At 41.2% G+C, this 17,299-nt stretch overlaps 1 protein-coding gene across 1 annotated transcript; it reads left to right on the forward strand.

Moving 5' to 3' along the window:
• The first annotated feature begins 5,200 nt into the window (after positions 1–5,200).
• LOC106564496 (cysteine protease ATG4D) lies at positions 5,201–16,145 on the forward strand. Its single transcript, XM_014130618.2, has 11 exons — positions 5,201–5,630; positions 7,198–7,500; positions 7,845–7,928; positions 8,079–8,252; positions 8,695–9,058; positions 9,571–9,635; positions 9,953–10,110; positions 12,035–12,113; positions 12,214–12,290; positions 12,467–12,586; positions 13,876–16,145. Exons 2-11 carry the CDS (start codon positions 7,245–7,247, stop codon positions 14,053–14,055), a joined length of 1,557 nt encoding a protein of 518 aa, XP_013986093.2. The 5' UTR covers positions 5,201–5,630; positions 7,198–7,244; the 3' UTR covers positions 14,056–16,145.
• Positions 16,146–17,299: the final 1,154 nt, after the last annotated feature.

Raw genomic sequence — 17,299 nt, forward strand, 5'->3', positions numbered from 1 at the left:
CTTTTCAGGTGACTTTCTGACTGTAGCCTATAACTTGCACCATACCGCCCCCTTATGGTGTGTGTATATATACAGTACCAGTCAAATGTTTGGACACATCTACCCATTCCAGGGTTTTTCTTTATTTTTACAATTTTCTACATTGTAGAATAATAGTGAAGACATCAAAATGATGAAATAACACATATGGAATCATGTAGTAACCAAAATAGTGTTAAATAAATCAAAATATATTTTATATTTGAGATTCTTCAAAGTAACCACCCTTTATCTTGATGACAGCTTTGCACTCTCTTGGTGTTCTCTTGGCCAGCATCATGAGGTAGTCACCTGGAATGCATATGAATTAACAGGTGTGCCTTGTTAAAAATTAATTTGTGTAATTTCTTTCCTTCTTAATGCATTTGAGCCAATCAGTTGTGTTGTGACAAGGTACTGGTGATATACAGAAAATAGCCCTATTTGGTAAAAGACCATGTCCATATTATGGCAAGAACAGCTCAAATAAGCAAAGAGAAATGACAGTCCATCATTACTTTAACACATGAAGGTCAGTCAATCCTAAAAATGTCAAGAACTTTGACAGTTTCTTCAAGTGCAGTCGCAAAAACCATCAAGCGCTATGATAAAACTGGCTCTCATGAGGTCCGCCACAGGAAAGGAAGACCCAGAGTTACCTCTGCTGCAGAGGATAAGTTCATTAGAGTTAACTGCACCTCAGAAATTGCATCTCAACATCAACTGTTCAGAGGAGACTCTGTGAATCAGGCCTTCATGGTCGAATTCCTGCAAAGAAACCACTACCAAAATACCCAAATAAGAAGAAGAGACTTGCTTGGGCCAAGAAACACGAGCAGTGGACATTTGACCCGTGGAAATATGTCCATTGGTCTGATGAGTCCAAATTTGTGATTTTCGGTTCCAACCGCCAGAGTAGGTGAATGGAGGATCTCCGCATGTGTGGTTCCCACCGTGAAGCATGGAGGAGGAGGTGTGATGGTGTGGGGATGCTTTGCTGGTGATACTGTCTGTGATTTATTTGGAATTCAAGGCACACTTAACCAGCATGGCTACCACAGCATTCTTCAGCAATACGCCATCCCATCTGGTTTGCACTTAGTGGGAGTATCATTTGTTTTTCAACAGGACAATGACCCAACACACCTACAGGCTGTGTAAGGCTTATTTGACCAAGGAGAGTGATGGAGTGCTGCATCAGATGACCTGGCCTCCAGAATTCCAGGTGAAGCTGGTAGAGAGAATGCCGAGAGTGTACAAAGCTGTCATCAAGGCAAAGGGTGGCTACTTTGAAGAATCTCAAATATAAAATAATATTTTGATTTGTTGAACACTTTTTTGGTTACTACATGATTCCATATGTGTTATTTCATAGTTTTGATGTCTCCACTATTATTCTATAGTGTAGAAAATAGTAAAAATAAAGAAAAGCCCTGGAATGAGTAGGTGTGTCCAAACTTTTCATTGGTACTGTATATATATGAAACATTGTTCCATATCATAATCATAATGCCATGTAATTTAACATAGTTTATTCAAAATAAATATCTCATTTTATACTATAATGGAGTTTATTATCATCATATCTGAGCGCTATATATTGTTGTAACGACAGGTCAAGGTACTTAATATAGCAAGATATATTTTAGGGATGCTGTTGTAATGAAGAGGCCTAGGGCCGTGGCCTATTCAGACTTGAGATAAGAACACTTAACTTGGACTTAAGTCAAGAAATGTGGACTTAAATCCAGGTTTTATTGACTTAAATCCATGTTAACTACTTATCTCAAGTCTGAATTTGGCCCCTACTGAATATACAGTTGTCTCTTGTTTTGGTAGATAACTGGAATGTTTGCAGTAGTTTACAATATATTCGTCTTGTTATATGAATCATTCCACTTCTCGTTATTCTCTAACTGTTCAGAGATGGGTGGCTCTTTAGCGTTATTCTGTGACTGTTAGTTCTACCTTCAAATATAAAGGGAACCAGATAACATTTTGTCATATTTCCCATGTTATCAACCTGATCGCTAAGGTGGTCTTTATCGTATTATAATCATTGACACATCAGGAGTAGATACGTTAGTCAAAACTGGTCTGTGAAGAGAAAATACATACACATTTTGAATAATAAACTCTTGTTTATTTGTATGTGAGGTTTTTTGCAGGCATATTTTACTCAAAACTTTGCATGGAGGAATTCCGTGGTATATAGAGATCTGTTTTATATGTTAACGATGGCAGATTATGCACATCCTAATCATGATTATGATGAATTGTTTGAAATGCACTTTATATTTTCAAGCGTTTTTTTCTTCATTTCTAAGTGTTTGTTTTGGTCTGTATTGCTACAGTTATGTATTATCTGGGAGAAAATTAAATATCAACTGTATTTAAACAAATATACAATTATATTTATTCACAATGGCCACCAACGATGAATATATCTCATTCACCTCATTTGAAAATGTAGATAAAGGGCAAGTATGATGACATTCTACCTTTCTGTTGTTGTTTGTCATTTTGGTGTTTCTTATTTACATTGTACATGTTGGTCTGTTAGCTAGCAGATGCTCTTATCAAGAGTTACTTACAGTCAGTATAGTCAACTAAGGTAGATACAGCAATCACATATTACAGTTATTGCTGGTATTTCCTCAATAAACCAGATATCAGCTAAATCAGTGCTAGTAAGAAATGGGAAATGGGAGTGTTAGTGCCAGAAAGACAAGTACAACAGTCTAATACTATACAATTCAGAGAATTTATCCAAACTTGAACTTCTGCCACCGCCATTTTCTTGTGCATGCCGATTAGAAATACAGGCGTGGAGCTCATAACGTCAGCCTATGATCTGCACAACCTGACTCCAGATGGTCAATGTTCAACAGCAAAAGGATACAGAAACATTTTTATATTCTACAACCTTTGTTTTCCACAAAACACCTTGTTTGAATTTATTAAAATGACTCAAGTCTAGTGTAACCTAATGTGCATTCATAACTACATTATGTCCATCATAAAAAAATATATAATTATATGCAGATCAACTAGGCTAAATGTAGGAAACTAGACAACAGAGACCTTTGGTAGTAGTAGTAGTGGTTAATCATAATAAAATGCATGAACTAATTTCATTCACAATTTCACAGGTACGTATCTGTAGCCAACACCCATGGACGTCAGATGCTTTACATAATGTCAGTGTACAATATTATCCTATGAAACGTGCGCTATGCCTTGAAAAATATATATTTTTTGATTTGATAAATCATTCATTTTTATTACAAATTATACAGTACATCAAGAAACAGTAAACACAGAATTGTTGTATTACAAAACAGATGACAGTAAAAAGTGTCTACATTTGTCTCACGGCCCCCACTCTCTGATCATCGGTACTCTCTCTGATCACACTGATCGATCTTTTATCTCTCCAGATTAGATGAAAGACAGAATATCCACAGAGGGCATTCCCAGGCTCCATCACCACTGGCAGAGGCAGCCCCAGGCACTCCAGAAAAAAGAAACGCACACCTATAAAGGCGAGGTGCTGGCTAGCGGAGTAGAACACTAGAAAATAAAGGAAAGCCGCACACTCTAAGAGCTCAGATGCAAAAATGTAATAACCAACGTTTCGACAGCGAAGCTGTCTTCATCAGGGTATCGGCATCTGAGCTCTTAGAGTGTGCGGCTTTCCTTTATTTTCTAGCCCCAGGCACTCCACCTGTAGCCTGTACTCATCCATCGCCTCTGGTCTAGAGCCTCCAGGGATGCAGGGTGGCTCAGGCTTCCTGCGACGAAGGCCATCTCCCCAAGAGCTGCTGGTCTAGTTGGGGTGGATCCATGGGCTTAAGGAGGTCCTCACAGCCTAGAGCAGCAGGAGTTGATTGGCTAAAAGACAGGAAGCAGAGGAGAGTCGTGGCACATAGAGCGAACATGGCTTCAGTGTCTAGGTCTCACTATATCTATGCACCAGTATATCAATAAAACAAATGTATTTATCAAGCCCTTTTTACATCAGCCGATGTCACAAAGTGCTATACAGAAACCCAGCCTAAAACCCCAAACAACAAGCATTGTAGATGTATATCTATCTACTGTGGGTCTATCTATATCTATAGTATCTACAATATGTATCACTATATCTATGTTATATATTTCTATGTCTCAATATATATTTCTATATCTACAGTATCTATCTACTGTATGTCTGTCTATGTGTCACTGATGTGTCTGTCTGTATCGAACACTGGTGCTTAGCTAGAGGGGTCCAGTCTTATACATGTAGCTCTGCTGTCATGCTATGGCACAATGTTCTTCAATATCAGAAAGTTCCCAGTTGCAACAGAGTACCAGTAAAATGGCAATTTTCCCTGGCAAATCCAGGATTGTGAAATAAAAACAAGACTTTTTTGGTTTATCTATATTTTGTGCACGCGTATTAAAATATATTGACAAAAAAGAACAATTCAATATAAAAGTCAGGCAAGATCCCACATTACACACACCACTGTACACATACACATCTAAATAAATAATATAAATCAAATAAAGGAGATGAGAGACCGCAATTTCTTTATACATCAACAATAATATTTTAATGTACAAATTCTTTTTTTTTTGTAGCTTAAGGGAATTCAAAAGACCTACAAAGTCATATGTAAAGGCTTGAAATCTGGGGATCATTAAAAAAAGTTATTTATGAATATAGAATTTACTCATAAGTATCATAACATTAACAATGAATTCGAGTTTCTTATCTGTGTTATTGGAGAGAAAAAAAGTAAGTATTTTTTGCTCAGGGTAAAGTTATATAGAGACTTAGCTAGTTGAGAAATATACAACAAGATCATCCCAGAGTTCTACAATTATGACTGAACTATATTTAGACAACAGGCTTTTGGTAGTTTGCACGATTAGTCACATGACATGCTCAGGAGAGAATACCAAGGATAAGCAGTACAGGTTAATCATAATAAAATGCATGATCTCATTTCATTCACACAGTTACAATAGGTCTATACACCAGATTATTTACATAATATGACTAACGTCAATGTGTAAAATATTAGCTAATAAAACGCGCGCTATGATTTATTGTTAGGATTTAAATCAATATATTTGCTCGTATCAGTAGGTTGACCAATCATGTTGTTAGTACAGCCTGTCAGGAAGTATCTAGAGCCCTCCTTATTGTATGTTGTCAACCAGCTGATCCTGCAAGCTAACTAGCTCAGATGTAGAGCAACTAGCTAGCATGCGAAGTAAATCGTTGGGTGAGCTATAATTCGACTGAGTTTAACGTTACTCGTTGGATGTAGAATAATTCCTTTTAATCGCTGACATTGGCTGTGGTTGTCCTGGAGTCGTCAAGAAAGGCGAGACATTAACGCGTTAGCCTGTTTTCTACAAAGTTGCTAACCAGATGCGTTGACAGCTAGCTAGCTACTGTAGCTTGGCAGCTAACTATCAGTATTGCGTTACCACAGCAAAGCTACGTAGTACGTGGTCTCAACCCTGCACTTCCGAGCCGTCGCCGTCCTATCAAGCAATTTTAAGATTTGACTTGGTTAAAGACCTCTCATGTCAATGACACTCTTCACAAAGTGGTAAGGTTATGATCTTGGCTATGTTGTGTTGCATGAGGTTTAGCTAGTAACTAGCCGGCTAACTAGCTAGGTAAGTTAGTAGTTAAGCCAATATCATCTAATTAAGCTAGCCTGTAGCCCCTTAATAGGCTAGCTGTCATGTTAGAGCTAGTGATTTTTAAGAAACGTGACAGCTTGGTTACTTCTTAAATAACAGGATGGTTATCATAGCTAATAGGTAAGTCACCGGTAGGCTAGTGTAGAAAAGGCTAGTTAGTTAGCTAAATCTTTTGACCATCTGCTACCAAGGCTTCTCACTGTCACCCCCAGCTGTTTGTTGTCACACACCAATCACATGATGGCTATTCTATCGTGTTTTCATAGAAAGAACAATAATTCCTCATTAGGTTAAATAAACTGTTTCCAGTTTCAGTACAGAGTAGGAAGTGAAGTCACTTGTTCTACATTCCAGTGTTACCGTGTCTGTTACTGTGTAACATCTGTTTTCTTGTCACTCAGGCACATCATCCTGTGATGACTCTAAACTAAGTGATACCAACAGCTTTTTTCAACTATACTGAACAAAAATATAAAACGCAACATGTAAAGTTTTAGTCCTATGTTTCATGAGATGAAATAAAAGATCCCAGACATTTTCCATATGCGCTAAAAGCTTATTTCTTTCAAATTTGTTTACATCCCTGTTAGTGACCATGTCTCCTTTGCCAAGATAATCCATCCACCTGACAGATGTGGCATATCAAGAAGCTGATTAAATGGCATACAAAGCCACAGGTGCACCTTGTGCTGGGGACAATAAAAGGCCACTCTCTAAAATGTGCAGATTTGTCACACAACACAATGCCACAGATGTCTCAAGTTGAGGGTGTGCACAATTGGCATGCTGACTGCAGGAACGTCCACAACAGCTGTTGCCAAATAATTGAATGTTAATTTCTCTACCATAAGCTGCCTCCAAAGTCTTTTTAGAGAATTTGGCAGTACATCCGACCAACCTTACAACCGCAGACCATGTGTAACAAAGCCAGCCCAGCATATCTGTATTCCCAGTCATGTGAAATCCATAGATTAGGGCCTAATGAATTTATTTCAATTGAAGGATTTCCTTCTGTGAACTGTAACTCAGTAAAATCTTAGAAATTGTAGCATTTTGCATTTCATTTTGTTCAGTGCAGTTTCACTCGAGGGAGAAGTGGTTTACTTTGAAACTCACTGTGACTATTGTTTTTCCCAATAGCATTCACTAGCCTAACCACTGTGACAGCTGCTCTGGTCTGCATAATAATAGCAAAGTCATAAAATGTTTAAGCCCTGCCACTTTCAGATCCACTTTCTTGTGAATCTGCATGTTATGAGATAAAATCAGCCTGGCATCAGTCATTGTTTAGACGCACAATTAGCTTAACCTCTCTGTCTTTCAATGTTAATGTTTAAACTTCATCTTAGTGCTGGACAGACAAAAAAGGAGAGCGACACATATAGCCCTTACTCCATAGCTAATCAAATTACACATGCATGCACTGTCGTAAACATTGATTTTCTATCTCTCATCCCTCTCTTCCGTCAGGTCCCTATTGCTATGAGGATCTGCAGAGCCCAGCTGTAAGCCTGAGCATGAACTCCGTGTCTCCCAGTGCAGTTCAGTATGTGGGGGGAGTAGGAGTGGTGGGTCAGGATGAACCCCTCCAGAGAGAGGAGACCAAGAGGCCCCAGCAGCCCCAGCTGGTGGACCCTGGCGGAGGAACTAGCTTTGGGAACCGGCAGGGTCCTGGTGGGGGTGGAACCAGAGAGGCCACCACCGCTGGAGAGCCAGACGAGGTGGACAAACTCAAGACCAAACTGATGTCGGTGTGGAATAATGTCAAATACGGTCAGTGGTGGGTTCATTTGAACTTTTTTTTCCATAAGGCGGATAGTTCTATATAGCCGTTTAACTAGCAACAAACATAACTTCCAGTTTTTCCGTACAGTCAGTTTTAACAATGGCTTTTTTTATTTTCTTAAGAAATGGCAACAAGGGGGATTTTAGTCTTTGTACTTTCTGTGTGAATAATCTTTATTAGGTATTTTTGTAATTTTTTCTCTCAACAGAAGTCTCATACAAAGCTATGTGTAATAGCCCTCCCGAAGTCAACTTCCCCCTTCCTCACCCAGTCATCAAGACATAAAGAATCCCCTCTAAAAAGGTCCATTCTGTTTTTTTTCCCTCTTTAGGCTGGTCAGTCAAGTCGAAGACCACATTCAACAAGAGCTCTCCAGTGACTGTAATGGGCCACTCCTATCTGCTCAATAGTGAAGGTAGCTAACCTCCAACAACCCCACTCCAACTTCAAAAGACTTCCTGGTAAAATAGATGACGCTGTCTGCTCCATACCCAGTGAGGAAAAACTGGTTGGAAAGATGTATTTTAACCAGTTCTACTCACTGGGTATCTCTCTCCCCTTCCAGACGAGGTGGAGCGGTTCAGGCGGGCGTTCGTGTCTCGGCTGTGGCTGACCTACCGTAGGGAGTTCCCCCAGCTGGAGGGCTCCACCTTGACTACAGACTGTGGCTGGGGCTGCATGCTGCGGAGCGGACAGATGCTGCTGGCCCAGGGCCTACTGCTACATCTGCTGCCACGAGGTGAGACAACTCATAGAGTTAGAAAGAGGGCTCTAAATGGGTAGAGATACAAAGATGGGTCCTCTTCCTAACTCTGAGACAACTACACCAACTCTGGCCCAATCCCAAATGGACCCCTATGCACATACAATTGTGGAGATCTGAGAGGACTTGTTTGGTATAAGCAATATGATCGGTGAAACTTACACCTAGCAGGGTGGAGCTATTAACATATTGCATACACCTGTCAGATCCTCTCAGATCTCCACCAGTGCGTAGGGGTCCATTTGGGATGGGGCCCTTGTCTGTTTCTCTCTCACTCTTGTTTCTCTTTCTGCCATGTCTCTCTTCAACTGTTTCTCTCTCTCTGTTTCCTGGTCTGTCTCCCCTCTCTCTCCTCCCTATGTCTCCTCCTTCCACCTCCCCATCGATCACTACTAACTGTCTGTATTGTGTTGTCTAGACTGGTCGTGGCCAGACGCCCAGCAGTTCGCCGACGTGGACTTTGAGGTTCTGAGACCCCGCTCCCCGTCCCGCGCTGGGGGTGTACCCATCCCCTCCTTCGGCTACTCCTCCTCCTCGCGGACCCCCACCACGCCCCAGAAGACCTCCATGCCAGGGGGCATGGCTCTCAACCATACCCAGAAGAAGAGGCCGGAGTCGGGCAGGGACAGGCAGGCTGAGCCCCTCCACCGGAGGGTTGTGGCCTGGTTTGGGGACGAGCCCCCGGCCCCGTTTGGGGTGCACCAGCTGGTAGAATTGGGGAAGAGCTCAGGGAAGAAGGCGGGGGACTGGTACGGCCCCTCAGTGGTGGCACACATACTACGGTGAGGGGCCCTCCATGGGGTGTGGTCAAGATAATGATGCTGTCTAAATTCCAATATATATAAAAGAAATGTAAAAAGTGAGCAGAGGTCCTATTCAATGTCAAGTCAGTGATGGCATCAGCATGCATTTGATTTCTATACTTAGATTTTTGATGTCTGTAATGCCATAGTGCATCAGAATGATCTTCAGCAGACATGTTTACGGATGCACTTTTATTGTGTAGATGTTTTGGTTGCTATTATATTTTTTAAGGAGGCTCGGTGGTATGCCTGACTGCATGTTGTTTACCAGGGTTGGAGTCAATTACATTACAATTCCACTCAATTCAGGAAGTAAACTGAAATTCCAATTGTTTTCAATGTTGTTCAATGAGGAACATTTGGAATTAGAATCAACATTTGGTTTACTTTCTGAATTGAAATGGAATTGAACCAAACCCCGATATTTACTTCATTCCCAGTATTATCAGTATGTTGTGACATTAAACATGAGCCGTATGTTTGTTTTCCAGAAAAGCAGTTGCCAAGACTTCTGAGGTTCACGACCTGGCTGTATATGTAGCGCAGGACTGTACCGGTGAGTTTGACTTTACACTGTACCTTTCCTACTGGGTGGTTGGTTGGTGGTGTTGGTTAGTGGTGTTGGTTGGTGTTGTTGGTTAGTGTTGTCATTTGTCGAATTCACCAGATATTGTATGTTTGGTCCATCTCAAATGTTCTCGTCATAAGTGATGTTTTTGTCATTGGTCTTCTGAATGTAGCTGAACTGTGTGTCTCATTTCTGTATCACAATTAAATTACAAAATGGGGAGGGCAAAAATTACATTTCAGAATATGGGGGGACATGTCCCTAGTGAAACTTAGGCCCATAGTGTCATTGTGTGTTTCTTTCAGTGTACAAAATGGACGTGGTGCATCTGTGTGACCAGTCGTTGAACCAGAGTATATCAGATCCTGAGCCCAGTGGTCCAGGCTGGAAGTCTGTCATCATACTGGTTCCAGTCCGACTAGGTGGAGACTCTCTCAACCCCTCCTACATCGAGTGTGTCAGGGTGGGTACACGCATGTACACTAGAGGTCGACCGACTATGATTTTTCACCGCCGATACCGATTATTGGAGGACCAAAAACCGCCAATACCGATTAATCGTCCGATTTTTATTTTTATTATTATTTTTTTGTATTTATTTGTAATAATGACAATTACAACAATACTGAATGAACACTTATTTTAACTTAATATAATACATCAATAAAATCAATTTAGCCTCAAATAAATAATGAAACATGTTCAATTTGGTTTAAATAATGCAAAAACAGTGTTGGAGAACAAAGTAAAAGTGCAATATGTGCCATGTAAGAAAGCTAACGTTGAAGTGCCTTGCTCAGAACATGAGAACATATGAAAGCTGGTGGTTCCTTTTAACATGAGTATTCAGTATTCCCAGGTAAGAAGTTTTAGGTTGTAGTTATTATAGGACTATTTCTCTCTATACGATTTGTATTTCATATACCTTTGACTATTGGATGTTCTTATAGGCACTTTAGTATTGCCAGTGTAACAGTATAGCTTCCGTCCCTCTCCTCGCTCCTACCTGGGCTCAAACCAGGAACACATCGACAACAGCCACCCTCGAAGCAGCGTTACCCATGTAGAGCAAGGGGAACAACTACTTCAAGTCTCAGAGCGAGTGATGTTTGAAACGCTATTAGCGCGCACCCGCTAACTAGCTAGCCATTTCATATCGGTTACACCAGCCTAATCTTGGGAGTTGATAGGCTTGAAGTCATAAACAGCGCAATGCATTGCGAAGAGCTGCTGGCAAAACGCAGGAAAGTGCTGTTTGAATGAATGCTTACGAGCCTGCTGCTTCCTACCACCGCTCAGTCAGACTGCTCTATCAAATCAGACTTAATTATAATTAACACACAGAAATACGAGCCTTAGGTCATTAATATGGTCCAATCCGGAAACTATCATCTCGAAAACAAAATGTTTTTTCTTTCAGTGAAATACGGAACCGTTCCGTATTTTATCTAACGGGTGGCATCCATAAGTCTAAATATTCCTGTTACATTGCTCAACCTTCAATGTTATGTCATAATTACGTAAAATTCTGGCAAATTAGTTCGCAACGAGCCAGGCGGCCCAAACTGTTGCATATACCCTGACTCTGCGTGCAATGAACGCAAGAGCAGTGACACAATTTCATGTTAGCAGGCAATATTAACTAAATATGCAGGTTTAAAAATATATACTTGTGTATTGATTTTAAGGCATTGATGTTTATGGTTAGGTACATGGTGCAACGACAGTGCTTTTTTTCACAAATGCGCTTGTTAAATCATCACCCGTTTGTCGACGTAGGCTGTGATTCGATGAGAAATTAACAGGCACCGCATCGATTATATGCAACGCAGGACACATTAGTTAACCACACATGGTTGATGATATTACTAGTTTAACTAGTGATTATGTTAAGATTGATAGTTTTTTTATAAGATAAGTTTAATGCTAGCTAGCAACTTACCTTGGCTTCTTGCTGCCCTCGCGTAACAGGTAGTCAGCCTGCCATGCAGGCTCCTCGTGGAGTGCAATGTAAGGCAGGTGGTTAGAGCGTTGGACTAGTAACCAGAAGGTTGCAAAAACGAATCCCCGAATCCCCCCTGAACAAGGCAGTTAACCCCCGTTCCTAGGCCGTCATTGAAAATAAGAATGTGTTCTTAATCTGACTTGCCTAGTTAAATAAAGGTGTAAAAATTATTTTTAAAAATCGGCAAATCGGTAGCCAAAAATACCGATTACCGATTGTTATGAAAACTTGAAATCGGCCCGAATTAATCGGCCGTTCCGATTAATCGGTCGACCTCTAATGTACACACACACTTTCATAACCTAACCTTAGTCACAAAGCTTGTTATTTCTCCATGGTTGATGTCGCTCTAACATAAATATGGATTTCTTTGTGTCTTAAGAACATTCTCAGGTTAGAATGCTGTATCGGAATCATCGGCGGGAAACCCAAGCATTCGCTGTTCTTTATTGGATGCCAAGGTAAGAACTGCACTCTACTTCCTGGTTCACTTGCTTCTGATTGGTCAGTGGGCTGTCATTTAAACTAACCTCGCCTTCTTCCTATTTCCTGTCCAAACAGACGAGCAGCTGCTGTATCTGGACCCTCACTACTGTCAGGCCGTGGTGGATGTCACTCAAGACAACTTCCCACTGGAGGTTGGTTGGACTTTATATCACTCTTCTCTCTCCTTTGCCGCTCCGTCTGTCTTTGGACATTGTCTGTCTGTGCTATGACCCAGATAAGCTTGTTTTGACTGGATCAAAGTAGGTCATTTCAGATTCAGACGTGTACCTTGTCTGTAATGCCCTCCCTCTCCTCCCCACCTCCACAGTCGTTCCACTGTAGCTCGCCCAGGAAGATGCCCTTCAGTCGCATGGACCCCAGCTGTACTATAGGCTTCTATGCCAAGAACAAGAAGGACTTTGAGTCTCTGTGTTCCGCTGTCTGTGTGGTGAGCTCAGCCTCTTGGCCTCATTTCAAGTCTCTTCTTACTCATGTTTACATTCATCACTTATGCATCATTTTATACATTAGTTATGCATCACATATAGATAATTTATAGATCTTTACATCATTTATAGATCTCTAACTTTGACGCTGATATGATTTATAGATGCATGAGTTGAAGCGACACAACTTAGATGGCTTATTCGTCACTTATAGATAGACATGTTACACGTCTCTTACGCATCAGTGATACATCACTTATACATCTGTTACTGTATACATCACTTATACAGAACCATTCAAAAGTTTGGACACCTACTCATTCCACGTTTTTTTTCTTTTATTTTGACTATTTTCTACATTGTAGAATAATAGTGAAGACATCAAAACTATGAAATAACATAAACGGAATCATTTAGTAACCAAAAAAGTGTTAAACAAATCAAAATATATTTCAGATTGTTCAAAGTTGGCACCCTTTGCCTTGATGACAGCTTTGCACACTCTTGGCATTCTCTCAACAAGCTTCATGAGGTAGTCACCTGGAATGCATTTCAATTAACAGGTGTGCCTTTTTAAAAGTTAATTTGTGGAATTTCTTTACTCCTTAATGTGTTTGAGCCAATCAGTTGTGTTGTGGCAAGGTAGGGGTGGTATACAGAATATAGCCCTATTTGGTAAAAGACCAAGTCCATATTATGGCAAGAGCAGCTCAAATAAGCAAAGAGAAACAACAGTCCATCATTACTTTAAGACATGAAGGTCAGTCAATCTGGAAAATGTCAAGAACTTTGACAGTTTCTTCAAGTGCAGTCGCACAAACCATCAAGCGCTATGATAAAACTGTCTCTCATGAGGTCCGCCACATGAAAGGAAGACCCAGAGTTACCTCTGCTGCAGAGGATAAGTTCATTAGAGTTACCAGCCTCAGATTGCAGCCCAAATAAATGCTTCACAGCGTTCAAGTAACACTCATCTCAACATCAACTGTTCAGAGGAGATTGTGTCAATCAGGCCTTCATGGTTGAATTGCTGCAAAGAAACCACTACTAAAGGACACCAATAAGAAGAGACGTGCTTGGGCAATGTAGAAAATAGTACAAATAAAGGAAAAACCATGGAATGAGTAGGTGTGTCCAAACTTTTGACTGATTACACTAACTGTTACTGTATAGATCACTTATGCATCAGTTGTACTGTTACTGTATACATCACTTACATAAAGCTCTTATCTTATTCTTGGTGACTTTAATAAGTGACCAATTCAACACTTTCATATCCCCCCCACCCCAGGCCCTATCGTTGCCCGACGAGAAGTACCCCATCTTTACCTTCGTGGAGGGCCAGGCCCAGGACTATGGACTGGTGGGCCACAGCTCCTCCCATCCTCACTCTGACACCTCCCCTGGCCCCGCCCACATGCTGCCCCAAGGCAACAACATAGGCAGCTCTGACGACTTTGTCTTCCTGTGAGTACTGGTTTGTGTTGCTGAGGAACGAAATGTAAGCAAACGGGGAAAGACTGACTTGGAAATGGAATCCATCCCAAAATTCTCTGTTTTTATAGAGCTCAAAGTGGATATATGCTTTCTGCTATATCACAAACTCTGGCATTTGTGTCCGTCATATTTGAGGCGAGGCTTCAACTGAATCTCACTGTCGGTCTGTCAGGGCAGAAACAGGTCTTAGAAACTAACGCTAGGCATTACTCAATTGGACTGTTGCCCCATCCCAAATGGACCCCTAAGCCCTATACACTTATGGAGATCTGACAGGTGTTAGTAATAATAACCAGGCTAGGTGTAATCTTCACCTTATTGCCTATACCAATCAAATCCGCTCGGATCTCCAAGGCCGTAGGGATTTGGGATGGGGCCTCTGACTTCATTTTGGGAATAATAACAACTGGAAACACGGAGCCTGTTTGATACATGCTACATGACGGGGGTCACTAGTAGTGGAAGACAAGGTACTCAGCCCTCTTCTCTCTGACTTGTATTATAATACTGCTGTACACTTTTTACATTCATTTCTGTTTTGTAAGAGCTATTAAGTGCGTGTGTGAAATGATTTGTGTGTGAACTGAAGCTGTTGGTGTGTTGAGTTGCTGTTATGTTCACATTCCTCTACTGTACTCTCTCTTATATTCCCTATGCCATCTTAGTTCAGTGTCATGGCTATAGTACTACATTCATACTACATGGCTATATGAATTTCATTGCAGCATCCCAACCCTGCCTTTAGTTGTGCCGTCCTTTGACACACCATTCAGGCAACAGTAAATGACCTGGGCTGGGCTCACTGGTTTCCACACCTGGGTTCAAATAGTATTTGCTTTTTTCAAAAGGCACTGAGTTGATTTAACCTGCCTGGAGTGCCAGATGGGCAACATTTGCACTTTTTGGAGTATTGTTTTTGCCCTAGCAAGCTCAGAAAACAACACCAGGCAAGCTCAGAAAACCAATACTAATTGAACCCCAGGTCTGCTACACTCTCACACTATTTCATCAGCTCTCTCTTGTCAATTAGTCTACAAGTATCAACTTGCAACAGGAATCCACTGTTACAACAATATCCCCTTTTGTGTAATGTGTTACACTAGCTCCTATCTAGATGATAGGAAATTATCCATTTACCAAGAGGCTATGTCCAAAATGACACCCTATCGCTACATCGTGCACTACATAGAGAATAGGATGCCTTTTTGGATGAAGACAGTTTTTGGTTGTAGTGAGACTTGTTGAATGAACGATTCTTAACTCCATTCCTTTTAGGGTCATAATGTTTTTAACAAGGTGGTGCTGCTGAGTACTGGCGGGGGGGGGGGGATGCCTCACTTTGAACTCAGATGTTTTTGAACACGTAACTTCAATTTATTATGGTTGAGTTAAAAGCCTTGCACTTTGGAGACCTGCATATTAATATCTAAGCCAGGGCTGGTCAATTCTGGTCCTGGAGGGCCAAAACACTTCTGTTTTTTTGTTTCTACCTGGTAGTTAATTGCACTCACCTGGTGTCTCAGCCAGGTCTGAATTAGGTCCTTATTAGAAGGAGAGGATGAAAACCAGGACCGACATTGAACAGCCCTGATCTAAGCATTAAACCCCCCAAGTTAGATATCAAAGTCACGTCACAAGCTCCCTCAACCCCAAAATAAAATGAAATAGTCTGGGCAGTGGTTAAAACACTGTTGATTGGATGCTTGATCTCACGTTTTAATTAGGCTTCTGACCTGTGTGCCACAGGTATCCTCTAAGGGGCAAATCTTGACTTTCACTTAACCTGAATTTTCACTGATCATTCATTGAAGTCAATGGGAGAATAAGTGAAAATGCGAGGTTAGCGAGTTAGGATTCACCCCAGTAATCTGTGTATTTCACTCTTGTCCATGTGTATATTATCTCATAAAGGTGACATTTTATTTTCTCAATAAAGTGAAGAATTGTCATGTGTAGAAGTCTTAAATGTGCTAATGACCACCCTAATAAGGGACTGCATTCATGTGGACAACATGACTTTGTAAAACTGTTGTGTATATAATGTTATTAAAGGTAACTTTTTTTGTATTTATTGTCTGAATATAAGATTGATTGAACTCTTGGCCTACATGTGTATGTTGTTTTGTGCCAGCCAGGATTCTGGCGAGTTACAACCTCCTTACCCAAGAGTCTATTGTCCCACATCATCACAATCTTTATCCTGTATAAAAACCACTATCTCTTACAGTGCCTTGAGAAAGTATTCACACCCCTTGACTTTTTCCATATTTTGTTGTTACAAATTGGGATTAAAATTAATGTACTTTTTGTGGAAGGAAAAATTCTAACACTTAAAAAAAAATATATATATATATATATATATATATTGCTCAACAAAAATAAAGGGAACACTTAAACAACACAATGTAACTCCAAGTCAATCACACTTCTGTGAAATCATACTGTCCACTTAGGAAGCAACACTGATTGACAATACATTTCACGTGCTGTTGTGCAAATGGAATAGACAACAGGTGGAAATTATAGGCAATTAGCAAGACACCCCCAATAAAGGAGTGGTTCTGCAGGTGGGGACCACAGACCACTTCTCAGTTCCTATGCTTCCTGGCTGATGTTTTGGTCACTTTTGAATGCTGGCGGTGCTTTAACTCTAGTGGTAGCATGAGACGTAGACTACAACCCACACAAGTGGCTCAGGTAGTGCAGCTCATCCAGGATGGCACATCAATGCGAGCTCTGTCTGTCAGCGTAGTGTCCAGAGCATGGAGGCGCTACCAGGAGACAGGCCAGTACATCAGGAGACGTGGAGGAGGCCGTAGGAGGGCAACAACCCAGCAGCAGGACCGCTATCTCCGCCTTTGTGCAAGGAGGAGCACTTCCAGAGCCCTGCAAAATGACCTCCAGCAGGCCACAAATGTGCATGTGTCTGCTCAAACGGTCAGAAACAGACTCTATGAGGGCCCGACATCCACAGGTGGGGGTTGTGCTTACAGCCCAACACCATGCAGGACGTTTGGCATTTGCCAGAGAACACCAAGATTGGCAAATTCGCCACTGGCGCCCTGTGCTCTTCACAGATGAAAGCAGGTTCACACTGAGCACGTGACAGAGTCTGGAGACGCCGTGGAGAACGTTCTGCTGCCTGCAACATCCTCCAGCATGACCGGTTTGGCGGTGGGTCAGTCATGGTGTGGGGTGGCATTTCTTTGGGGGGCCTT

This window comes from Salmo salar, chromosome ssa12 (assembly GCF_905237065.1).
Source record: "Salmo salar chromosome ssa12, Ssal_v3.1, whole genome shotgun sequence".
In the NCBI taxonomy this organism is placed as follows: domain Eukaryota; kingdom Metazoa; phylum Chordata; class Actinopteri; order Salmoniformes; family Salmonidae; genus Salmo; species Salmo salar.